A 24,727-nucleotide genomic window follows, 5' to 3' on the forward strand; every position below is an offset into this window, starting at 1 on the left:
TGATGTGCTGACCCGGTGAGCTGAGATTCTCTGGCTCATTTTATGTGTAGTCTAGCTGGAAAGGACTTCAGTGCTATGGCAGAGCTTAGGGAGAGGGGAAGACATAACACGGTGTTTGATCACAGCCCTCCTTGGGGAATTTCAGGTTGATGTCCCTCTGGGAAAAGATCTTAAATAATTCTCTGTGTAATGCCAAATCCCAGCCTTTGATCACTCAATAAAAGGGCCTAGGTTTTCCTTCACCCCCCTTTCCCTTTAAGAAGCCTTTGAAATCATCAACATCTCTCTCTTGCTGCTGGAGTTCTGAGCATCTATGGAGAGGCAGCCAGGCTAGGGACAAAGTTTATATATTGTTAAGAATATCTGCCTCACTGAACTGCTGCAGACTAAATGCAAACCCCATCCCTTCCTCTGCTCTGGTTTCCATCTTTACATGAGCAGCAGCAATCTCCCTGCTGCACTGTGTGTTTGGGAGGGCAGGAGAAGGGGAAGGAGTTGGATCAAAGCATGGAGTTAAGCTGTCGCTGAGTCAAGTGGCAGCTCTTCCTCCTGTGCGTGGCTTTTAGTGGTCTGATCTCCAGCTAGTCTGCAGCGCACCGGTAGCCCCAGGATCCTTGATTCTGCTGTGATGATAGGAAAAGAGGTAGAGAGGAAGACCTCAGGCCAGCTGCTGAAGCATCCCTTCCCTGCGTGGGGCATGGCTTTGTGTTAGGGGAAGGGTTTTGGCCCCATCCCTGCTGCTTTCCCCCGACTCTGCCCTGCTGGGCACGAGCCCTTTCTCACCATCATCCTCCTTCGCTCCAGAGTGTGGCTCAGGGGGCTCGGGCTCTGGCGACGGTAGTGAGTGTGAGCAGGACCGGTGCCGGCAGTACGGGGGCTGGTGGGACGAGGATGCCGAGGATGACCGCTGTGTGTGTGACTTCACCTGCCTGGCAGTGCCCCGCAACCCGGTAAGCACGCCGAGCAGTCCTGGGCTGCCTGCTGCGGTCCTCGCTCCCCTCCTCTCTTCATCCTGGTGGCTTCCCGCATGCTTCCCTGGGCAGGAGAGGACATCCCACGGGTAGGGAACCTTCCTGTGCCAGCCGCTGCCCTGAGCCGTTCCCCTCCCTGTCCTGGCAGGTGTGTGGCTCTGATGGTGTGACCTACACCAACGAGTGTGAGCTGAAGAAGACACGGTGTGAAAAACGCCAGGATCTCTATGTCACTAGCCAAGGAGCCTGCCGTGGTGAGTCCCCCGAAGGCAGCCAGGCCCCCAGGCTGACCCAAGCTGTGTGCACCGGTCCCCAGCCTGGCACCCTGCACTAACACATGCCCTTGCCCCGGGGCCAAGCAAGAAAGTGCTCCCTAAAGTCACAGCAGCAGCTGTGTTGGTTTGCTGATCCCCGCTGCATCATTCCTGTCCTGTGCCCTGCGCTTCTCCCTGGCCAAGGTTAGGACCTCACCGCATCACCCGTTCCCAGGACCCCGTGGATTTGCAGGAATGCTGTTAGCTGCTCCATCCATAGGTTGGCAATAGTGCCCTGCAGCAGCCCGCCTGCCAGAATTAACTTGTACCCCTCTGCCTTCCTCTGCAGCCCTCGCCACAACCCCGCCGCCTCTCCTTGTTGTGCACTGCAGCCAGACCATCTATGGGTGCTGCCCAGACAACATGACCTTGGCGCTCGGAGTGGGTGCAGCTGGGTGCCCAAGTGAGTGAATATTGTGTTCCCACCTCGGGGGGCATAAAGAACCTTCAAGGATGTCTGGAAGGCAGGAGAGATCAGGTGGAGGGGGAACTTGGGGTCTCATCCCAGGAGAAACAAGGGTGGACCCTCCCCATTCCTTTGCTAACCAGTGACCTCCCAGGCTCAAAAAGCCTCCATTTATCCCCAGCTCCAGGCTCACAGCATGCACACATGGAGTTGTGCACACATGCTTTGCCTTCTGTGTCTCCTAGTGATGCTCTTGTCCTCTGAAAAGCACAACGTCCAGGTCGAAATGCCTCCGAAATGCAGGAGGAGAGGATGGTGCCTCTTGTCTGGTGCTGAGTCTGTGCTGGGCACTGCAGAAGGTGCCTCTAGGGCCAGACTGTGCCCCCTGTGCCTCCAACCCATCGCTAGAAGCTTTGGGCTTTTCACCAGCCCCAGGGACAAAAATATTGCCTGTATCCTTGCACTGCAGGCTGAGGTGGAGCAGAGCTTTTGGGTTCGCCTGGGGACCTTCTGCAGGCCACTGCAGGACCGGTGACTAGTGGGTGACTGCGCTGTGCAGGAAGCTGAGCTGGCAATTGTTTCATTAATATTTATTAAATAATTATTGGAGTCAGCACTTTAGCAGAAGGCACATTTTGAAAAGCATTAGCAAACTCTTAACAGCTGAGGCTGTGACCGCTTGTTAGGGAAACACATTAGCCCACGGAGACACGGTTCACGCCGGGCTTGGGCCTGGCTAATGCCTGCCTGATGAGGATGTGGTGCTGTTTAATGTGCCGTATAATTTAAAAAGCAGCAGCGTTCGGAGAAGGTCCAGAGATCTCCTGGCAGGGGGTGCATGGGGTGGGCTGCAGGCTGAGGTGGGCAGTGGAAGAGCAGACGCGTGGCCTGTGCTGGCCAAGGGGGGCCAGCAGAGCCGGGAGGAGCTGGTCAGAGGGATGCTAGGGAGGACACAAGCATTTTGCGTTTAGCATCGCCCTGCCAGTGATGTTCAGTGACTGAATGTGAGAAAAAAATGGTTTCCCAGCGAGAGTGGTCAGAGAGTGGGACAGGCTGCCCAGGGAGGGGGGAGTCCCCATCCCTGGGGGTGTTTAAGGGTCGTTTGGATGAGCTGTGGGGGGATGTGGGGTAGGGGAGAACTTTGCAGAGTCGGGCTGAGGGTTGGACTCGATGATCCCGAGGGGCTTTTCCAACCTGAATGATTCTGTGATTCTGTTCCTGTGTCTCTGATGAATCAAAGTCCAGTCCCCTGCCCTCCATGCCATGGACACAGCTTCCCAGTTGACTGGGATTCAGCGTCCCACCGGTTTCTGTCCCACCTGTGTCCCTGTGTTGGCAGCAGGCATACATCAGGAGGTAATTGCCACTTAACCAGCAGCTTGAGGTCCCCAGGGCAGATTTATCCGTGACTGCCTGTCCTGGACATGCCGTTTCCCTGCCTCTGGCAGGCTGGGGATGTGCTCGTGCACCCTACTTGCTGCTCCCAAGGTCTCCCTTTCTCACCAGCTCTGCTTCCTGTGGGTAAAGGAAGCGTCTCTCTGTCTATCTTTGGATCATTTCCCTCCATCAAGTTCCTAATTAATGAATTAATAATAAACTTCTAATAGCTTCCTCCCCCTTTGATGTTAACGAGAGAGGAGTTCTTGATGACAGCAAAGCGAGCGGGTTAATCCCTGAAGGTTTAGTTCCCCCTCGTAGTTGGGGCAGAGGAGAAACGTTGCGAGCAGGTGGTGAAACCTCCCCGTGCCCGGCGTGAGGCCACATCCCTGCCCTGCCTGAGCAGCTCGGCGGCTCGGCGGTCGGTCCCTCCGCCCTGATGTTCTCCCCTCAGCCTCACGTTCTCTCTCTCCGGCTCGCAGGCACCTGCCAGTGCAACCCCTATGGCTCCTACGGGGGAGCCTGCGACCCCACCACGGGGCAGTGCTCCTGCAAGCCCGGCGTGGGGGGCCTGAAGTGTGACCGCTGCGAGCCCGGCTTCTGGAACTTCCGCGGCATCGTCACCGACACCAAGAGCGGCTGCACGCGTGAGTGTGGGCAGGACAGGGCCCTCACCCCTGGGGCAGGTCAGGGCCCTCACCCCGTGTCCCACACAGCTCTCTGGTATCGTGGTATTTAAACCGACAAGCCCTAATGTTGGTGCTACCCTAAGTCCCCTCCAGCGGCTGTTGTTGCAAAGTTTGGTGACTTGCTCCGTGCCCGAGGGGCAGGGTGGCCTGATGCTTGGCCGGGAGTTGATGTCTCCTTTCGGGGGCCTTGCTCCCTGTTCTGCAGGGCTGCTTGAGCCCAGTGTGAGCGAGCGCTGGTGTCCCTGCACGTGTCTGCGGAGCAGATGGGGGATCACAAGCCAGAAGCCAGTGGTCCGATGGCAGAGGGTGGAGGCAGGTTCTCCTGCAGCTGGTTCGGGGTCACTCAGCATTGTAGTCATCCCCTGGACCCTCCTCCTCGCTCTTCTCTTGGATGAGAGGGTCCCTGGATGAGTCTGCTGTTGGCTCCACAAATCCACCAGCAAAACAGTGTCTTTTTTTTCCCCTTCTTGCCCAGCCTGTAACTGCGACCCGGTGGGCTCAGTGCGTGATGACTGTGAGCAGATGACTGGACTGTGCTCCTGCAAGACTGGCATCACTGGCATGAAATGCAACCAGTGCCCCAATGGCAGCAAACTGGGCATGACTGGCTGTGAGAAAGGTGAGGGAGCCACGTGCTGGAGGGGTTGTGTGGGGCACCAGGAAATGGGGGCTTGAGTAGGGCAACACATAGACCCGTGAAAGAAACGCCTCCCTCCCACCCTGTGTGCTTGTGCTTGGGGGAAAGGGGCTCTGGCCTCCACTCCTGGGTGGGTTCCCGTTATCTGTGCACTCATGCACAGCCTGAGAGACTGTTTCTCTCTTTAGGGAAGGTCTGTCTTGTCCACTAGTCTGAACTGCTTTGGTGTGTGCCTGGGAGAGCTCAGACCCACTGGGAGAAGAGAGGGATTTTGATTCAGTACATGCTGGTTGATCATCTCCTCCCCCTTCTCTCCCTACCCCAGACCCATCAGCTCCAAAATCCTGTGAGGACATGAGCTGCGAGTTTGGGGCCTCGTGTGTGGAAGTCAACGGCTTTGCCCACTGCGAGTGCCCGTCCCCGCTCTGCTCAGAGGCCAACATGACCAAGGTTTGCAGGGGAGGAAGCCGTGGGGGGCTGAGCGGTGTGTGCAGGGACGTGTGGCTGGCTCAGCTGCCTCGGGCCAGCGCGGGCGGCGCGGGAGTCTGATGTCTCTTTCCCCACCATGAGAAGCAGGTGGGCAGGTTCAGTCACTGTCTCTGGTGCGTGGGGAAGGGTGCTGTGCGAGTCGTAGATGTCTCCCAGCAGAGCTTAGGCTGGCTCTGAGGAAGGATTTCTGTGCAGAAGGGGCTGTTGGGCGTTGGAATGGGCTGCCCAGGGCAGGGGGGAGTCCCCAGGATCCCTGGAGGGGTTGAAGAGTCGGGCTGAGCCAGCGCGGAGGGATCCGGTGGAGTTGGGAATGGTCAGGATGAGGTTCATGGTTGGGCTGGAGGAGCTTCAAGGGCTTTTCCAACCCAGCTGATTCTGAGATTCTTCAAAGTCTCTGCTCCCAGCATTTAGAGACTGGTTTATTTTGCCCAGGGCTCGGAGGGGGACAGAGGTGCAGCTCACATTTCCCCTCTGCCTCCCAGGTGTGTGGCTCTGACGGTGTCACCTACGGGGACCAGTGCCAGCTGAAGACCATCGCCTGCCGGCAGGGCCAGGTCATCACAGTGAAGCATGTGGGGCAGTGCCACGGTGAGTGTCTTCTGCTCTTGGTGCTGGCCTGACGCTGGACCCGGCTCTGGCTGCCTCCCTCCCTCTGCAGTTCCTCGCTCAGAGGACGCGTTGCCCAGGGCAGGCACCTGAGGGTTTGCAACGTGCTTCCCAGCGTCACAGCCGTCCTTTCCCAGACCTGTCCCTCCTTACCTACCCCGTCTTGCTGCTCCTTTCAGAGTCCATCACTCATACAAGCCACACCTCACCACCCACACCGCTGCCCACACTGCCTTTGGACAAGTTAATCCTTCCTCCACCACTGCGGCTCACCACCCGGACTCCAGAACCCACCGAGCTGGCTACCGGCTCCCTACTGTTGGAAACCAAGCCTACGGAAAGAGTTCACCCTACAACAAGGCGCATTGTGACTGCCAGACCAGCCACTACACCCTGGATGACCCACGGGGTGTATAAGACCACCGTGCGCCCTCTCTCCACTGCACCAGTGGTCCTGGCCACCACCCAGCCTGCCTATGTTGAATCAGGCAGCGCCGAAGGCAGTGGAGACCAAGAGATGGGCAGCAGTGGAGACCAGGAATCTAGCGGAGCAGGCTCTGCCGGTGAGTGTGAGCACTTCTGGACTTGGCAGGTTGGTTGTGGCCTCAACCATCCCCTGTCTCTCACAACAAAATGAAGCTGTGTCTCAGCCTCGTTCTCTGCCACAGAGGTGAGGTCTTACCTCCTGCTGGTGAATGCTCCTCTTAATGCTCCGCAGGGGAAGAGGAGGTGGAGGAAAGCCAGGTAACTTCCACCCCAGCCATCGAGAGGGCCACGTGTTACAACACCCCGCTGGGATGCTGCTCCGATGGCAAGACGGCGGCTGCTGATGCGGAAGGCACCAACTGTCCGGGTGCGTTTGTCCTCGGGGTCGGGCTCTGGGCTCCCTTTTGGTGGTCAGGGGTCAGACTAAGCTCTTGGAGGCTGCAGGAGAGGGAGAGATGCCACCGAGAGCAGCACGGTGCTGCGCTGGCCCAGCTGGCAGGGAGCACGGCTCCTCTGTCCAGTCCGGGGGCTGGCGTGTCCCTGAGGGGACGTTCATGGGGACATGCTGAGCCGTGGTGGCTACCAGACGTTGTGCCCACCTGCAGCCCCCAGCAGCCAGCCCCAGGGCTCGGGTGGGTGCTGCTGTTCACACCGGGAGCCAGGGCACTCGGCAGTTTTCTTCATTTAGGTGACCACTTTCTTCCTTCACTGCTAAAGCCTTAAAACTTTGACCAGCGTTTTGCCCAGGCTTCTGCAGAGCTCACAACTGGCCCTAGGAGGGGTGAGGGAATCTCTTGGATTCCCATTTTGTCTGTGCTGATGGCTGTAAGGGGAGCTGGGCTGACCAGGACCAGTTGGATGCTAGGGCAGGTGGGGAGAACAGCTGTAACCTGTCCCTGCTGAGCTTCTCGACGCACACGGTGGCTCCCAGGGCTGCGCACTGCTCTCTCGTCCTAGGTGGGATCCGCCTTGCCTCTTCCAGTCCCTTTCACACTGTCCACGTTGAGGAAACGCAAAGCCACATGTGCTCTGTCAGAGTACTGGTTGCCCTGACATACATCCCTATTTCCCTAAAAGTTGTTGCTCTGGGGCTGTCTTCCAGAGGTTTCCTCACTGCTCACTGAGGTCCTTCTTAGCTGTCCCTGTTCCTTGGGGTTGGTTTCCAGCAGGACAGCCCCTTTTCCTCTGGACACCACGTTCCCCTTTTAACCCACAAAAGTACAGCTGCTGGGCACCTCCCGTGTGGTTACCCACAGCGGGGATCTTTCGGTAGCTGCCTCTGCATTCCCACAGCTCCCCCAGAAGGGAACCACACCTTGGGTTCCTGCTGCAGTTGCTCTCTGGTTTTGCAAGACTTGCCACAGCCTGGCAGCAGCCAGGTTCTCTGCTTCCCTCTCCCAGCACAGGTTTTCTCCTTGCCCAGAGTCCACATTTTGCCCTCCTCTGGCCCCGTTTGCATGCACGCGTCTGATCCTGCCGTGTTGACTATGTGCTGCTCTGGCTAACGTCTTTCTCTTGTTACTCAGCCGGTGCAGGGGGGCTGCTCTCCGGGCCGGAGCTCAGAGGAAACCGTATGGTAAAAGCTACCATCTCCAGCCTGGTCTTTGCCATCTGCTCCAGCACCCTCTGATACTAATCCTCCATGGCGCTCTCCCAGACCCATCCAGACTAACCCCAACACTGGCACTACCCGCACACTGCCATCCCCCTTTCCCCCCCAGGGACTCGAACGCTCCTTGCGGCTCTCAGCCACACGCCTGTCCCCTGCCCACGAGCCAACTAAAGGCCTTTTGTCTTGTTTCCCCTCCCTCCCGTAGCTACCAAAGTCTTCCAAGGAGTCCTCATCTTGGAGGAGGTGGAAGGCCAGGAGCTCTTCTACACACCTGAGATGGCTGACCCCAAGTCAGAGCTCTTTGGGGAGACGGCCAGGAGCATTGAGAGCGCGGTGAGTTCTTTGCGCTTGATCTAGGGGCTGACTTGGGCTTTTTGGCAAAAGAAGAGAGGACCCTGCCCACCTCTGTCTGCGCTGTGCTGTGCTTCATCCCAGCCACCTCGCTGAGGCAGGGAGCGAGCTCTTCCCCAGCTTCCTTGAGCCCTGCTCCCCGGGTGCGTGTTACAGTACCCCTGTGCCAGCACCACCCTCTGTAACTGCAGACGCTCTGTTTTTCCCAATCGTGGGAATTGTTGTGGGTTTCCTCCTGCTTTACCCTTTCATTCGTGATGGAGTCTGGGCAGGCCGTGGCCTGTCATTGCTGTGGGAGCACAGAGACCTCTCTGCAATGTGTGTCGAGTGCCACAGAGGAGCATGGCTCCATGTTGGGTTGGGTTTTTTTTTGAGATGGGCTTAACCTACAAAAGTTAGGAGTGAGCACGGCTTAAGGCCAAGGCCAGCACTTTTATGGGGTGGGCGGTTAGGAGTGTAAGGAGATGATGCACCAGGTCTGACTGAGAGGTACCCCAATCTCTTATCTACGTGTGTTATTAGCCTCTACCACACGCTGCGTCAGCGGGTTCTATCCTTTGTTATGTGCTGGCTCAAAAATTACCCTTTTTCACCTTGATCTTGGTGGTGGGGCTGTTCAGACAAGAGATTCTGCCTTAACACCCTGGATTTCCCGAAGTGCCCTTATCTCCATGAAAAGCCCTTAGACAAAAACATGTCCAAAACCACTCTGCCCCTTCAGTTTAGCTACACAACTTGGGAAGCTGCTTGTGTAAATCCAGTTTCCCACCTTTAAGGAGAAGCCCCCTGCCCTGCCAGCTCCTGGAGAAGGCAGGTTTTGCGTGGCAATGTGTACGTACGGGTATGCCAAGGCAGCGCTGGGTGGGGTGGCAACATTATACTGTAGCCTGCAGTGTGGCACAGCAAATACAAAGCATCTTTGCAAGGAGATTAACATATTTAGAGCTGGTTCCAAGCTGCACTTAGAAGTTGGCAGGCCCTTTAGTACAGTCATATAAGCAGATGTGTGCTTGGCATATGGACCATATGGTTCATGCAGTTCTGTATCACAATAGCAGTATTTCCCAATACAACAGTGGCTTCTATCTGAGGATGCAAACATGCACACAAAAGCTTCATTCACTGGTTCATCTGTTCTCTTCCCCTGAATTTGCTGGTTTCTCATTTCCCAGGTTGGGGAAGGTGGGGGCACAGCGCAGGCCCTCTGTCCATGAGGCTGTCTGGGGCTGGGCTGAGTGTTCCTGCCACAGCCCTGTGCTGCAGAGACCTGTTACAGAATCACAGAATCATCTCAGTTGGAAAAGCCCTTGCAGCTCCTCCAGCCCAACCATGACCCTCACCCTGACCCTTCCCAACTCCCCCAGATCCCTCAGCGCTGGCTCAGCCCAACTCTTCAACCCCCCCAGGGATCCCGGGGACTCCCCCCTGCCCTGGGCAGCCCATTCCAACGCCCAACAGCCCCTTCTGCACAGAAATCCTTCCTCAGAGCCAGCCTGACCCTGCCCTGGGCAGCTTGAGGCCATTCCCTCAGGGCCTGGTGCTGGGGCCTTGGCTCCAGAGACTCATCCCCCCTCTCTGCACCCTCCTGTCAGGGAGTTGCAGAGGGCCAGGAGGTCTCCCCTCAGCCTCCTCTTCTCCAGACTGACCCCCCAGTTCCCCCAACCGCTCCCCAGCAGACCTGTGCTCCAGACCCTGCCCCAGCTCCGTTGCCCTTCTCTGGACACACTCAAATAACACCCTGTTGTCCCTCCACAACCTACTTGCAAGTGCCAGTGATGGTCTTCTTTACCCCTCTGAGATCACTGTGCCTGAATTTATACGGGGAGACTATATCACAGGACCATTAGTTAATTAATTTTTTCTGCCTTTGCCTCGAAGCTGAGGGAGAGAAGTGGTGGCCACTAGCTGTGACAACTGCTGGTCCAGCCCGAGGCTGGACAGATAGCTAGCAGGGGTATGAAAGCCCTGACTCGCTGTAAGCCTTGGACTGTCACTGTCTCCTTCATGGGACTTCAGACAAATCCTGCAGTGTCTGAGAGCCAAGTTTTAAAAGGCAGTCAGGTACTTAAAGATGCAGAATGGTGCCTTATGGGATTTTCCGAAGTGCCTAAGCAGGTTTACACAGCTTTAGAAGAGATCAGTAAGACTTAGATGCCACACGATAGAAAATCCCTATATGAACTGCAAGGTGTCTCTGGTGTGGCCCTTCTCTACTCTTCTTCACGGGTATGATGGGAATAGATCACTTTCTTCACACTGTTTCTGGTCCCTGTTCTTACCTCGGGGTCATAAAGAATAGAGACCATCTGAAATTATCACCCTACACAACAGAGTCCTGTTCTCTGCACAGGGATGTGGGATGCCTTGTGAAGGTTCGTATGCAAACCCCTGTGGGTTGAAACCAAGGAGACTCGCCGAGACTCACGATCTTTTCCGGAAAGGATCTGTGTCCTAGGATCTCCCCATTAACCAGTTTGTTTATCTTTTCACCTTCACTTCCGACCAACTAGCTGGATGAGCTTTTCCGCAATTCTGATGTTAAGAAGGATTTCAAGAGCATCCGTGTCCGAGACCTGGGGCAGAGCAGCGCTGTCCGTGTCATTGTGGAGTCCCACTTTGACCCAGGTAAGAGCCTTCTCCCAGTGCTCCTTCACTGGGGCATCACCATCCGCCTGAGGAAGGAACAGGCTCTCCCAGTGGGGCTGCCAGCCTGAGACACATGTCTGTGGCAAGGAGCATGAAAGAACCTGATGAAAATTTGCTGGGGCTGTGTCTTCTGTCCGGCAAAATCAACAGATGCTGGGAGGAGGTGCACCCTAAGCTGGTGCCTGGAAGGCTGGAAGCATTTTCCTAGGGAAAAGAATGATGTGGACGCATTGTGGGGAGGTCGTGAGAGGGGAAACTGCTGGGTGAGCCTGCATCGTCACTCCTGCCTTTCTCCTTTCTCCTCCTGGCTGTGATCAGCCACTTCCTACACGGCAGCTGATGTCCAAGGGGCCCTGCTGAAGCAGATTAAAGCTTCCAAGAAGAAGACCATTCTGGTGAAGAAGCCCCAACAGGAGCACGTCAAATTCATGGACTTCGGTGAGCCCTTCCAGTCTGCGGTCAGTCCCCCTGCTCTTGGTTTAGGCTTTCGAATGGGCAGGCTGGCTCTTCTGGTCTTGCCAGGGCCTTTCGTCTGGAGCAGTAACACATCAACAGCTTCCTCCCCTTCAGAGCCAGGTCTCGTGGGTTAGTCCATGTTAACTCAGGAAGGATGTAAAGGGGGAAAAATTGCTCCCCTCTTCCACAGACGCTGCCCACAGTCCTGGTGCTCCTGAGGGATTGGCCAGCCTAACCCGTGTGATTTCATGCTGATAAACCAGAAACACTCGTTTTCTGGGAGGAAAGGCACATGGTCACCCCTGCACCGGGCATGCAGCTCTGCCTGGGAGCGTGTTACCCCCAGGCCAGGATGAGGGAAGGGCGGGCAGCACTGGGGGGCTGTAGGACTCATAAACCAGGAGCTTGGGGGCCTGGAGAGCAGAGGGGAGCGGGCTACTGGGCTTTGGGGCACGTGATAACCTGGGAGAGCCGCCCATCCAAGCCTCTCTGCCGCCACCCCACCCCAAAAACTCGAGCAAGTGCTTTTTTTTTTTTTAAATTTTTATTTCTCAGAGAGATTTGCTCAGCACCAGCCTCCACCCGCATTTTCTATGTTTCAGACTGGATCCCCAGGCTCTTCACCACCACCGTGACCACAACCACGGCCACCACCATGGCCCCCGCCACCACCCGCAGGTACACCACGGCCGCCGCCGCCACCACAGCCCACGTCCTGCGCCCGGACGCCGCGGGCCGACCCAGCGCCAAGACAGCAGGAGCTGTTAGCACCAAGAGACCCACATCCTCCCTCCCTGCCACCACCCGGCGGAAGCCCACGCGCCAGCCCCCCGCCACGAAAAAACCTTCGCGGCCCTGCGACTCTCACCCCTGCCTGCACGGTGGCACCTGCGAGGACGACGGGAAGGAGTTCACCTGCAGCTGCCCGGCAGGCAAAGGGGGAGCCGTCTGTGAGAAACGTACGTGCCTCTGAGCTCTGTCTGTCCGTGGTGAGGGGGAGACACTGGGGACACACACACACACACACACACACACACACGTGCAAACCCAGCCCCAAAACTAGCGCTGGCACCGCGTGTGCACCAGGCAGGGGTCAATTGAACCAGTTTTCTTAACTCTGCCAAGAACAGGTTGTAGGAGGCAAGCGCAGCAAGGCTGTGGGGTAAGAAAGTGCCAGGAGCAATTTCCTCCTGGCTCCACTTCTGATATACCAGTGCCCTGAAGCGTGGGGATTGTGACCTTCTGCTTTTTTATCTCGGCTCGCGGCACTGTTGCTCGCAGCTCCTGCAGCTAGTCACTGCTAGTTAGTGTAACAGAGAGACAGGTACTAGCTGTCCTCTTGAACACCAGGAGATGTGTGCTGATAACTCAGGCTCTTATTTTCCGGCACTCAGAGCTGCTTAGCAAACAGCTGCAGCCTGGCAGCGTGCTTAACCGGAGCTGCTGTTATTTACTGTGAGCTCCCACTGCCAGTTCGGTGTCACGCTGGGGGCTCTGCGTGGTTGTGAGTGCTTGTTCCTGAAAAGCTTTGTCCCTAAAGCTATAAGCTGGAGCGCTCAAAGCTGCTACTGGATGTGTGTCCAGCCCTGTTAATTTTAATAGGGCTTGGCCTTCCCAGGTCCCTTGGAAAGTCTCAGCTGCAATAAATAGAAGGCTGGAGTGATGAATGAAAGTCTGTCATGTGGGATTCTGGGAGGACAGATAAAAATTATGTAAGGAGCAGGGAAGTTGAGTTATGAGGAACTGTGTGTGTGCAGCAGAGCTCACACACGGCACAGGGGATGTGGCAGCTGGGCATGGAAAGGACCAACAGCACTGGTCTTTACTGGGGGGAGCCGACTTGGAGCTAAAGGCTGGAGGAGCGATACCACAGATCTCTGAAGCCTGGGAGCAATTCTGGGGGGGCATGCCATCACGAGAGGAGTCGATTGCCACCAGTGTGAGTGTCTGGGAGGAGGTGATGGGATAATTGCACAGGAGCATGGGCCCAGAGGAGAGAGCAAGCTTATTTCTGCCATTTGTATGGGTAGGAAAATGTTCACAGGCTTATGTCTGTTCCCTCCTCTACTTCACCCCCTTTTCCTTTCTCTCCCCCTACCCCTGGGCCCTGGCTCTTGCAGCTATCAGGTACTTCATCCCCAGCTTTGGTGGCAAGTCCTACCTGGCATTCAAGATGATGAAGGCATACCACACCGTGCGCATCGCTGTGGAGTTCAGGACTGTGGAGCTCAGCGGGCTGCTGCTCTACAACGGGCAGAACCGTGGCAAAGACTTCATTTCCCTGGCACTGGTTGGCGGCTTTGTGGAGCTCAGGTGGGTGCCCTTCCCCTCAGCCCTGCCTGGTGTGGAGGAGGCGGAGCGGCCGCTCTCGCCAGAACGGTCCTTGCAGAACACCAGGAGGATGCTGGCCTTGAACTTGCAGGCTAAGAAACAGTAGCATCAGTTGAACAAGAAGAGGAGGAACGTTTTTTTCCAATGTAATGGGAATGCTAAGGGTACTTATTGCCCGTGGCACTTTTCAACAAAGTTAATTCACTTATTTCAGTTTGAATTTTGAAAAGCTGGAGGGCGTGGGAGGTTGATTTTTTTAAGTCAGTGAGAGGTCATCTTTTGGCACTGTTTTATTCTGCTGGAAAAAGAAATGCAAGAGGAAAAAGAAAGGGAGAAATGCCCCAGAAATCTGAGCTGAAATGACTTTTCTAGTTCCGAAAGCCAAAGGCACAGTTTCGGGACGAGGTGAGGTGGAGAGCAGACCTCTGGAGGCTGCAATGTCCAGACAGGTTCTCAGGCAGTCGGTCCCGGGGCTCAGCAGGGGATGGCTGCCTGCTCCCACTGCAGCCTGGTCCAGAGGAAGGGGGGCTCCCGAGTGCCCCCACCATCTCCCTGGGGTGCAGCAGCCCCCGTGCCGTAGCACAGATGTCACCTTTCTGCAGAGTGTCACAGACGCAACCTTCTTCCCTCTTCTGCTCCAGGTTTAACACTGGCTCCGGCACGGGTGTCATCACCAGCAAGGTCCGCGTTGAGCCTGGCAAGTGGCACCAGTTAGTGGTGAACCGCAACCGCCGCAGCGGCTTGTTGTCCGTGGACGGGGAGCCCCACGTCAGCGGGGAGAGCCCCACGGGCACCGACGGCCTCAACCTCGACACAGACCTGTTCATCGGGGGAGCGCCGGAGGACCAGATGGCTGTGTGAGTGAGGGCACTGCATGTCACAGCGTCTGCTGCTGCGGGCGGAGCATCCGCGGTGGCTGCAGCCGCCTTCTAGCAGGTTCTTGTTGCGGAACGGGGCTTCTCCAGGGCTGGAGGGGCCTTTTAATGCCATGCTGGGGGAGCACAGCCTGACTCAGGTGCTTGGAGGGCCTCCACAGTTTAGTCCTCAGGGATAAAAACCCCTACCTGCCTTGTCCTCTGTCCCCTCAGGGTGGCCGATCGTACGGCGGCTACGACTGGCCTGAAGGGCTGCATCCGCCTCCTGGACGTGAACAACCAGATGTACGACCTGCGGGAGAAAGGCAGTGATGTGCTGTATGGCAGCGGGGTGGGCGAGTGTGGCAACGACCCCTGCCACCCCAATCCCTGTCACCACGGTGGCATCTGCCACGTCAAGGAGGCAGAGATGTTCCACTGCGAGTGTCTCTACACCTACACCGGTACGGGGCTGCGGGCAGGGCATGGCTGAGGCTCTGGATCCCACCGGGTGGTCCTGAGGGGATCCCAGAGCCTCTGGGGCTCATGGGACGAGCTGCAACGGGGAGGGTTGCGGTGTGGAGTGTCAGCAGGGGGTTAGAGGGAGAGGCACAGGATGGAGCCACATCCAGTGAAGTCAATAAATTTAGAATGTATTCATATGCACAGAAGACAAGGGCCAGGATCTGTTGTCATGCACAAAAAAAAATGTCCCTTTACGTTTTAGGGGTGTAGTCTGGCAAGGGTATCATCTGCTGTTTGTGGGGTTCATTGCAGGGAGCTTCTTGGGTGATGGGAACCAACCTGAGTCAGGAGAAAAAGGCTGTCAGGGAGTCAGGAGACATCAGAGGCATTTGTCTCTGGCCAAACCGTGCCTGCTGGCTGTTGGTTTGAGATGCTGACGTGACAGGCTGCCTTTCCTGCTGCAGGCCCGACGTGTGCCGACGAGAGGAATCCCTGCGACCCTACGCCCTGCCACGTCTCTGCCACCTGCCTGGTGCTGCCGGAGGGAGGTGCCTTGTGCGCCTGTCCCATGGGCCGGGAAGGAGACTTCTGCGAGCTAGGTGGGACGGGAGCTGGCAGAGGAGCGGGTCTGGGGAAGGGGGTGGAACTGCAGGTGCTCATTTCCCCAGCCTGGGTGGCCAGGAGGCCTTGCCTGCTGTGGCTCTGGGGCACTGGCTGAAGCTGCTCTGCCTCCTCTTCCTCACCATTCCCTCGTTTGTGCCCAGTGACAGAGCAGGACCACACCATGCCCTTCCTCCCGGAGTTCAATGGCTTCTCCTACCTGGAGCTGAATGGGCTGCAGACCTTCGTTCCTGACCTGCAGTAAGTGCCAGGGACCGGGAGAGGGGCAGGCGAGTGCATCGCTTCGGTGGCCCATTCCAGGGAGAGAGCTCAGGCTCTGAGCCGTGCCCGTCGCACGCTGGCTCTCCCCAGAGAATCTTCCCTTCTGCCTCCTGGAGGTTTTGTCCAAAGGGACTGGCATCACCAGAATCCCTGCAGCCAGGTGGAGCCAGCCCCATGCCCTGGGTGCTTGGCATTGCAACAGGCTGGGTAAAAGACTAGGCAGCGTGGAGCAGCATCCTGAACGTGGCAGATGTATCTCTGACCCGGCAAGGGTGCCTTCCAGGGGTGGCATCTCTTGGCCATACCTGAATTCCAGGGGCTTGGCACATGAGGGTGGAGGAAGAGAGCGTGTAAGCAGCTGGATTGGAGGGTATCCGTAATCCTTCTCTCCTCAGGGACAAAATGTCCATGGAAGTTGTGTTCCTGGCCAAGAACCCCAACGGCATGATCTTCTACAACGGCCAGAAGACAGATGGCAAAGGGGACTTTGTCTCTTTGGCCTTACACAATGGCTACCTGGAGTACAGATACGACCTGGGCAAAGGGGCAGCTGTGCTCAGGTAGAGCGGGCTGGGGGCTGCTCCTCAGGGGGGTGGTGACCACAGAGGTATGAGGGACAGGGAAGGGGTCTCACCCTTGTGCTCAGCACTGCTGAGGCTGCATCTCGATGAGTGGGTTCAGTTCTGGGCCCCTCACCCCAAAAAGGCCATTGAATGACTCAAGTGTGTCCAGAGAAGGGCAACGGAGCTGGGGCAGGGTCTGGAGCACAGGTCTGCTGGGGAGCGACTGGGGGAACTGGGGGTGTTCAGTCTGGAGAAGAGGAGGCTGAGGGGAGACCTCCTGGCCCTCGGCAACTCCCTGCCAGGAGGGGGCAGAGAGGGGGGATGAGTCTCTGGAGCCAAGGAGCCAGCGCCAGGCCCCGAGGGAATGGCCTCAAGCTGCCCAGGGCAGGGTCAGGCTGGCTCTGAGGAAGGATTTCTGTGCAGAAGGGGCTGTTGGGCGTTGGAATTGGCTGCACAGGGCAGGGGGGAGTCCCCGGGATCCCTGGAGGGGTTGAAGAGTCGGGCTGAGCCAGCGCTGAGGGGTCTGGGGGAGTTGGGAACAGTCAGGGTGAGGGTCATGGTTGGGCTGGAGGAGCTTCAGGGGCTTTTCTGACCGAGATGGTTCTGGGATTCTGTGAGCTGGGACCCAGGCTGGCCAAGCTGTTGTGGCCCAGGCAGCCCCGGCTGGTCAGGGGAAGTTTACAGCACTGTGTTTGCAGGTGGTGATGGCCAAGCTCTCACCCCATGTGTCTTGTCCTCCCTTACAACCAGGAGCAAAGAGCCAGTTCCCCTCAACACCTGGATAAGTGTCTTGTTGGAGAGGAATGGGCGCAAAGGGGTAATGAGGATCAACAACGGCGAGAGAGTGATGGGAGAGTCACCGGTAAGTTGATGGGCCAGGGAGAGCTCTCTGGGCTTCCATCCCTGCTTCTCTCTTGTGTGAAATGAGAAGTTCCCAGGCTCGGGGGCTTTTAATCCCTGTGGTGTGTGGCTTTAAGGGTGGAGGAGGAGCAGGCAAGACCTGGGGAGAAAAGGATGCCGCAAGGCAGAGCTTGCCTGCCTCTCTTAGCTCTGTGGCCCGGCCCTGGTGCTGTAGGCCAGCAAGAGCACCCTTCCTCCAGCTCTTCCTCCCTCCTCATCCCCCACCACACGCAGAGCTGCAGCACCTTTGCCAGTGACATGCCCTGATTCTTGGGGCTTGGTTTGAGGGCTGTGTTTGAGTGAGCCCCCTCACACACATGCACGCCCACACCCTGCCCTTTTGTGCGGGTCCTCGCCCGTCCCCATAGTGGAGCAGGTACTCAAGGCAGCCCCGCAGCCCGTCCTGCCGCTGCCTTGGGCCCTTGGGGGTGGCAGCCTGTGCCCTTGGTGCTGGGCTCAGGAGCCCTGTGCAGAGAGCTCGGCCGGGAGGAAGTCACGGAGTAGTAAAAGCCACGTTGCACTGTTGCTGCTCAATCCATTAGCGCCTTCTCTTTTCTTTTTCCAAGCTGGCAGCTTACCTCTCTGACTTCTCCCTGTGCCCTCTCCCCTCTGCGCTTCTCTCTCTGCTCAAACAGCAGTTCCCTTGGGTTTCGTGGCAGGGCCACTGGCCTTCCTTTCATCCTCCTTTCCAGCGGGGAAGATGATAATGCAGGAAAAGCCCCAGCTGCTGCCAAACTCATCCTTAAGATCCACCTAGAAGTGCAGCATCAAGATTATGCAGCATTCCCACAAAAGAAGGGCTTTCTTCCTCCCCCTCCCTCATCTTTTCAAGCTTCTCTCCAAGCAGAGGTTACCCCTGTCTGGCAGGGTGGCAGTGGCCCCTCCTGTTGCCTTCTGCAGCTCCCCTTCCCCGGGCACTGGTTGCAGTGATCTTGCCGCCCTGCATGTTACGACGTTACCCACTGATCTCCCTTTTCTCTCTCTCTCTCTCTCTCTTTTTTTCTCTCTGCCTTTGATTTTCATTTGTATTTTTCCCTCCCCTGCTGTCTGGATCCCAGAAATCCCGTAAGGTAAAGATAAGTATGACCCACTGCACCTCCATCTCATCTGCCATTGGCACGTTGTTCTTTTCTGTTTTCCATTCAGATCTCAGTGTTTCACCCACTCCCCTTCCCATCGGACCAAGCAACTTTAGGATCTCTGTAGATTAGAGACACTTGTTTCCTGTTCCATCATTAATTTCCAGCCAGTTTTTACATCTTGTTTCAGAAGCATTTCAATTAATCCAGTCATGTTTCTCGTGTTCACTCCACAAAGCATTAGCTAGTGATTCATATAACTGCACCTTTTCCTCGCTGCTGTGCCTCTGGGTCCGTCCCAGGGGCTCAGGAAGGGACGTGGCTCCCCTTGGGTGCCCGTGTGGCTGAAGACTCGCCTGGGACTGGCCGTGCTGTGCCGTTGGGCTGCAGGGTGACAGCAGGGAGGGAGTCTTTCTCCTCCAAACACACAGCCACGTGAGATGCAGGACAACCTCCTTTGCTGTAGGGGACCTGTAGCAGCCAGCTGAACCCAAGCTGAATCCCTCTGGTATGCGTTTGGGTTTAAACATTCGCCCTGGCGAGACTGAGGCAATAGTTTTGAGCACCTCAATGCGAGAGAGATCTTGAGGGGCTGGAGCGAGGGCAGAGGAGGGCAATGAGGCTGGGGAAGGGCCTGGAGAATAAATCCTGTGAGGAGCCATTGAAGGAGCTGGGAGTGTTCAGTGTGAGGAGGAGGAGGCTGAGGGGAGCCCTCATCCCTCTCCGCAGCTCCTGACAGGACATTGCAGAGAGGCTGGGGCTGGGCTCTGCTCCCAGGGGATCAGGGACAGGACAAGAGGGAACGGCTGGAAACTGCCACAGGGGAGGGTCAGGCTGGGCAGGAGGAAAAGATTTTTCCCAGCAAGAGTGGTCAGAGAGTGGAACAGGCTGCCCAGGGAGGGGGGAGTCCCCATCCCTGGGGGTGTTTAAGGGTCGTGTAGATGAGCTATTGGGGGATGTGGGGTAGGGGAGAGCTTGTAGAGTCAGGCTGAGGGTTGGACTTGATCCTGAGGGTCTTTTCCAACCGGAATGATTCTGTCATATTTGTTCACTCGGTTTTGGGGGCTACACAAAACTAGAGGCCTCCACACCTGAGAGCGTTAGAACAGCATCTCCCCAAAATTAAATCCACAGGAAATCTTTTCCTTGTGTGCCTGCTGGCAGGCGAGACCTTGCAGCTTGGCAACAGGAGGTTTGCTGGAGGCCCTTTTCTCCCAGCGCCCTTCACAGAGCCCGGTTTGGTGCCAGATACGTGGAGCTCATCTGCTCCCTGTGCTTGGCAGTGGCTCGCTCCAGCAGCGCCGTGGCTGGTGGCCAGCTGCAGGTCCCGGTGGCCAGGATGGGGGGCAGAGAGTGGTCAGTCTGGAGCAGTTGGGAGGCAGGAGCAGTGCTGAGAACAGAGGAGAAAGTGGGGAGCTGGTCCTGAGTAGGATGCTGAGCCCAGGCTGCCTTCCCCTGCCCATCCCACCTCCCGCCTGCCTGCCCTAGGGCAGGGCTCTCCTCTCTGGGCCAGGCTCTGTGGGACCCCAGGGCGCTTTCCAAGGGGCTCCCCTGCCCCAGCCTCTGCAGGGATGGCTAGTGGTGTCCCCACCAGCCCTGCCCAGGCCGTGAGGGAGGAAGGCAGGGAGCGGGGCAGCGTGGGGGATGCGCAGGCGTTGCTTTCTGTCCCACCAGCCTGGGTTCTGGTTGTGCAGGGTGCCTGCAGTGCTGCCCTGCTCACAGCCTCCTTTAGTCCTTGAAGAGCTGGGCCAAGTGCCCAGCCTGCACCTTAGGGATAGCCTGGCATCTTCCTCATCTCTCACCTTCTCTCTTCTCCTCCTCAGGTGCCTCACACCTTCCTGAACCTGAAGGAGCCGTTTTATGTGGGGGGAGCCCCTGATTTCAGCAAGCTAGCTCGAGCAGCCGCCATCTCCACCAGCTTCGATGGAGCTGTGCAGAGGGTAAGGCTCTGCTGAGCAGCCTGGGGAAGGTAACTGGGAAACACACCATCTGCACTGGCATCACCGGAGGAGAGTGAGGACAGCCTGGGAGTCCATGTGCACGGGGAGGGGGCACACCCGGTTGAAAAGTGGCAGACGGGGAGGCGGGGGTATGTCACAGGAGCATGAGGGCTCGGGGCTGGATTCCCATCTCCCCCTTCCCCCCAGGACATTGGCCTCTGTCCCCCACCGGCCCCGCAGAGCCGTGGGGGTGATGAAGGTTGACCCTTGTGCTTCCTCTGCCAGATCTCTGTCAAGGGGGTGCCTGTGCTGAAGGAGCAGAACATCCGCAGTGCTATCGAGATCTCCCCCTTCCGAGGCCACCCCTGTACCCAGAAACCCAATCCTTGCCAGAATGGAGGCACTTGCAGCCCCCGGCTAGAGAGCTACGAGTGTGCCTGCCAGAGGGGCTTCTCCGGGGCTCACTGTGAGAAAGGTGAGAGTGCCAGGGCAGGGCTGGACGTGGACCCTCACCCGCTAGCCAGACACAGCAATGAAACTGCTTCGAAACTGCCAAGCCCGAGGTCTTGTCCTTGTTGTGGCTGCTGGGAGGGATCCAGGGGAAACAAGCCGTGGCTCTTGCAGGCTGGCACTGTTGTGCGGCTGTGAAGTCGGGGCGATGCCATCTCAGAAATTCAGGCATTATGCTGCATGCGCTAGGGCCAGGGCTGCTGCCCACGGGTAGACCACCCAGCCCTGTCACCTCCTCCCGTCAGTGCACTCTGAGCCTGGTGATGTGCTCACTTGAAGCAGCCCGGGGCAGGGAAATGTGGTTTGGTGCTGTAGCAGATCCACCCGGAGGGCCTGAGCGATGCCTAGCTACCTCCAGATCAGGGTTTCTTGCCCTGAATTTAGCACTTGGGCCATCACCAAGCCCAGGTTCCTCCCCAGCTTCAGCCAAGAAACCAGCAAGGCTGCTGATTTTGTGACAGCTGGCTGCAAAACAGGGAGATGGTCCAAACTCACGGGTTCTAAAGCCACAGCAAACCTTCACAGGGGCTTGCTTTGAGTGCTGACATGCCCCAAGGGAGGGTAGGTTTATGCATGCCTTCATCCTGTTACAAATGCTGAGTGTCAAGGGGGATTTTCCTAGTCTCCAAGGACGTGCAGGCCATGCTACGTTACCTGACAGTTCCTTTTTCCCATCTCCAGTGATCATTGAGAAGGCTGCTGGAGATGCTGAGGCCATTGCTTTTGATGGTCGGACATATATGGAGTACCACAATGCCGTGACAAAGAGGTAACTTGGCTGCTGGGCTGAAGCAAGGCCAAAACAAGGAGTTAGGGCTGTTGGCAGGAGGGAGAGCTAGAGTTGAAGAAATCCCAAGTGCTTCAGAGAGGGGGACAAGTCAAACCAGGGCTGTGAGCAGTTTCTTCCAGCCCTTACCTCTAAAGCTGCCTTGTTGGCAGAGGGCTTTCCCCACCACGGCAGTGCCTGGCCAGCTTCAGGGCTGGGTGCTCTCATTGTGCAGCCTGTGGGCCACATTTTGAGTTCGCATGGTCTGGTTGGGGAGTGGGATGAACCACAAAGATGGTTCATGTGGCCTGTCTGTGCCCACGTGCTCAGGAATGGGTTGTAGACTGGGTGAGCTGGGCTGAGGGGAGAAGTAGCTCTGCCTGTGCTTTAATTCACGCCCATCTGCCAGCTCCTTTGTGCAGCAAGGGTCGGTTCTGCCCGCTGCTGCTGTGGGACCTGTGGAGCCTTCTCCAGCATCTGCCCAACCCTGACCCAAGGGCCAGGGGTGTGTGTTTGGACCCTGTGGTCTCTCTGGCTGTGCTGGTCCCTGGAGCTTCTCTCTCAAGATAAGCAGAGCCCAGTACACAGGTGACTGAGGTCCTCTTCAGCCTCCGGGCTGGATATTTATCTTCAGAGGACTCTTGGTTCGCTGCAGTCTGGCTCAGTACCCTTCCTCAGCACCGTGCTCTTGCAGCCCCCGTGGTTAATTCCCAGCTCCACAGCGCTGGGACAGGGTATTGGATTAAACTCTGTCCATCTGCCTTGTACACCCTCGGACTCCCTGCTGCCCTAACACCCTGCCTGGGGAGGACGTCCGTGTTGAGCTGTTGTTTGTCGGTCTCTGTCTGTCTGTCTCTTCTCAATGTCCTTGTTTCTTTGTTTTCAAGCCACCTGACCAATGAGATCCCAGCGTAAGTACAGTCCTCCCTGCCGCCCAGCTCCACCACATCTCCCATTGCTACCCCGACCGCCAGCCCCCCCGCATGGGAGGTGTGGGAGGAGGAATACGGGCACCTCCCAGGGGTCTGCCGCGGGCAGGCGTTCCCATTCCAGGGTGAAGGAGGAAGGACACAGCTGTAGAGGGACCCAAACACAGCCGAGATGCAGCCTGGCTCTGCTGCAGTCGGGCATTGTCCCAGCTCAGCCTTAGCTTAAGCAGATAAGCTGCAATTTAGCCTTAGTTTAAGCAGATGAGCCTAGAGGAAGGAGGTTCTGTGACTTGCCTCTTCCATCAACAGCAAAGACACTGGCAGTAGAAGTCAGGGGTGCTAATCCTGCCCTGTTTTTTCCAGCACGCATGTGGTGTTGCTGCTGGAGCAAGGAGGCCGGGCTGGGCGCTAGCAGAATATTCCCCAGTCAAGGGTGCGTGGCCTGGGCAACCCCTTAAAACGTGCAGTGCAGCCAGTTGGGCAGAAGCAAGGCCTGGGGAGGCAGATGGGTTGAAAGGTTTCGTCCCCAGAGCGGGCTTGACCGCTGTTGATTTGCTGTCTGTCTGTCCTGGCGAGCAGGAGGAGTGGAAGAGAAGCATTGGTTCATGCAGCTGTTCTCCCCGCTGTGTGTGGGAGAGTTTGAGGGACACCTGCCCCTCACATCCCCATTTCACCTCATTTTCTGCAAGCTGGGCTCAGACGGAGGCTCGGGAGGCTGAGTTGTGTGCACGCATGCATGTCAACACCTGGGGAGCCGCAGAGCCCGTCAGCTGCGCATCCAGGAGAGTTTGGGGGTTGCTCTGGTGTTTTGGGAAGGGCTTTCCAAAGCCAAGCACCCTCCTGAGCTAGACAGTGCCCTACAGCAATGAGAGGATGTAGTTGCCTGCCCGACGACTGTGCCACGCGGCAGAGTGCCCAGCTGTCCCTCCGCACGGACGTGAGCCACATCCCTGCGGACGAGCAGAAAGCTGCTACCTTCGTGTCCTGCCTTTCCCAGTGCTCTGCAAAGGGAAGGTCACCATTCCCAGCCTCCCCCCGGCCTGAGCCAGCCTATTTTGGCTGTGCATGCCCCATCCTGCAAGGGAGCTTAGCACTTCTCCCCACATCCCTCTGCTGGGATTTGGCAGCAGCACTCACAAGCCCTGCCAGGGCTGAAGGACCCATTGGGCTGCCCATAAAAAGTAGTTTCTTTTGCCTCCTGGCAGACACTGGGGTGTGCCTTGGGCAGGACTAACACTCCAATTGCTTCTCTGGGCTCTGCTGGCCATGACATGCCCGTACATTTTCTTTTTTGAACATACATTTTTATATATACATCTAGTTCGAGCTGATCGTAATGCGGGGCCTGTAGCCCCCAAGGCTTGCAGGCAGTGCCAGCAGGACAGCTGTAGTGCTGGGTTTCCCCTTCTCCACACATGCCCTGCTGCCCAAGTGCCCCGAGGCTGACTCGGAGGCCTGATGTGACAACTCAATGATCTGCTTAGACCGGAGCCCCTTCTGCAGCATCCCACAGAACCAGCCCCTGCAGGGCTGCCCAGGAAAGGGTCCTGGTACAGCACCGGGTACCAAAAACTCCTTTCCCCTAGCAGTGCTGCCTCTGTCCCGTCCTGGGAGGCTGGATGCACATCCCAGTGGGAGTGAAAGTAGGAACACTGATAGTCCTGACCCTGGAGAGCATAGCAGAGTCCCTGCACCGCTGGGTTGTTTTCACTCATTGGCATTATTCTGCTCACCCTGGCTAAGCCACAACTTGTAAACTCATCTCGCTGGCTTGAAGCAACTCAGCCCCAAGGACAGTGGCTGAGGCTTCCAGCTCAGGCCAGGTGGTTTTCTCAGTGTGGGTGTTGTGTCGGGTGAGGAGCTGTCGCTGCTGAGCGGGGCTGTTCCCTGCCCGTGAGCGGGGTGGGAGGGAAGGGTCTCTCTCCTCTGCTGTCCCGCGCTTATCGCATGCTCCCCTTTCTTCCTGCATCTAAGTCCCGAAGCGCTGGACTATCCTGCGGAGCCCAGGTGAGTCTGTGCCAGGCTTTCAGCTCTTGTGTCTCGTGCTCTGCCATTGTTGCCTCAGCATGTCTCTGTCTCTCTGTGCGTGTTCTGTGTGTCCATACCCTTGGCTTTTTATTTATAAGGGATACAGATCTGCAGATGGTGAGAGTAAACACGAAGGAAGCCCTGTCCCTCCAGCATAGGAACAGCAGCTCCTATGCAGCTCCAGCTCTGGCCCTCACTCCTGGGGGACCTAAACAGCAAATAGCCACGTGTGAGGGGAAAGGCTGAGTTACCTCGACAGCACAGCCCTGGTCCAGCCCTCTGGACGCAGTGTCCCTTGAGAATAAAAAGCTCTGTGTTGCCCATGTTGTCTGGTCTACGTGTGCCCATGTGTCAGTGGTGTGTCTCAGAGCATCCCCGGAGAGTGGATGGGCAACTCCACGTGGCGACATCAACCTGTTGCCAAGACCCTTTTGCCTGTT

General features: G+C 57.2%; 1 protein-coding gene across 3 annotated transcripts in view; it reads left to right on the forward strand.

Annotated features, from left to right (window-relative positions):
• AGRN (agrin) overlaps positions 1–24,727 on the forward strand; it is a 115,079-nt gene that overhangs the window by 84,374 nt on the left and 5,978 nt on the right. For 2 of the 3 annotated variants that reach the window (XM_026862624.1, XM_026862621.1), the window contains 24 exons: positions 805–950; positions 1,120–1,225; positions 1,575–1,688; positions 3,551–3,715; positions 4,233–4,376; positions 4,720–4,844; positions 5,366–5,471; positions 5,669–6,052; positions 6,208–6,342; positions 7,793–7,920; positions 10,449–10,563; positions 10,903–11,022; positions 11,643–11,999; positions 13,161–13,353; positions 14,013–14,228; positions 14,460–14,689; positions 15,155–15,289; positions 15,455–15,551; positions 15,968–16,132; positions 16,886–16,997; positions 18,094–18,105; positions 19,938–20,054; positions 20,340–20,529; positions 21,246–21,333. In XM_026862624.1, the coding sequence (XP_026718425.1) occupies positions 805–950; positions 1,120–1,225; positions 1,575–1,688; positions 3,551–3,715; positions 4,233–4,376; positions 4,720–4,844; positions 5,366–5,471; positions 5,669–6,052; positions 6,208–6,342; positions 7,793–7,920; positions 10,449–10,563; positions 10,903–11,022; positions 11,643–11,999; positions 13,161–13,353; positions 14,013–14,228; positions 14,460–14,689; positions 15,155–15,289; positions 15,455–15,551; positions 15,968–16,132; positions 16,886–16,997; positions 18,094–18,105; positions 19,938–20,054; positions 20,340–20,529; positions 21,246–21,333 (3,700 nt within the window). The remainder of the gene's footprint in view (positions 1–804; positions 951–1,119; positions 1,226–1,574; positions 1,689–3,550; positions 3,716–4,232; positions 4,377–4,719; positions 4,845–5,365; positions 5,472–5,668; positions 6,053–6,207; positions 6,343–7,792; positions 7,921–10,448; positions 10,564–10,902; positions 11,023–11,642; positions 12,000–13,160; positions 13,354–14,012; positions 14,229–14,459; positions 14,690–15,154; positions 15,290–15,454; positions 15,552–15,967; positions 16,133–16,885; positions 16,998–18,093; positions 18,106–19,937; positions 20,055–20,339; positions 20,530–21,245; positions 21,334–24,727) is intronic. The other variant, XM_026862623.1, reaches the window with a different exon arrangement.

Source organism: Athene cunicularia (assembly GCF_003259725.1).
Source record: "Athene cunicularia isolate RWA chromosome 21 unlocalized genomic scaffold, athCun1 chr21_part1, whole genome shotgun sequence".
Lineage (NCBI taxonomy): Eukaryota > Metazoa > Chordata > Aves > Strigiformes > Strigidae > Athene > Athene cunicularia.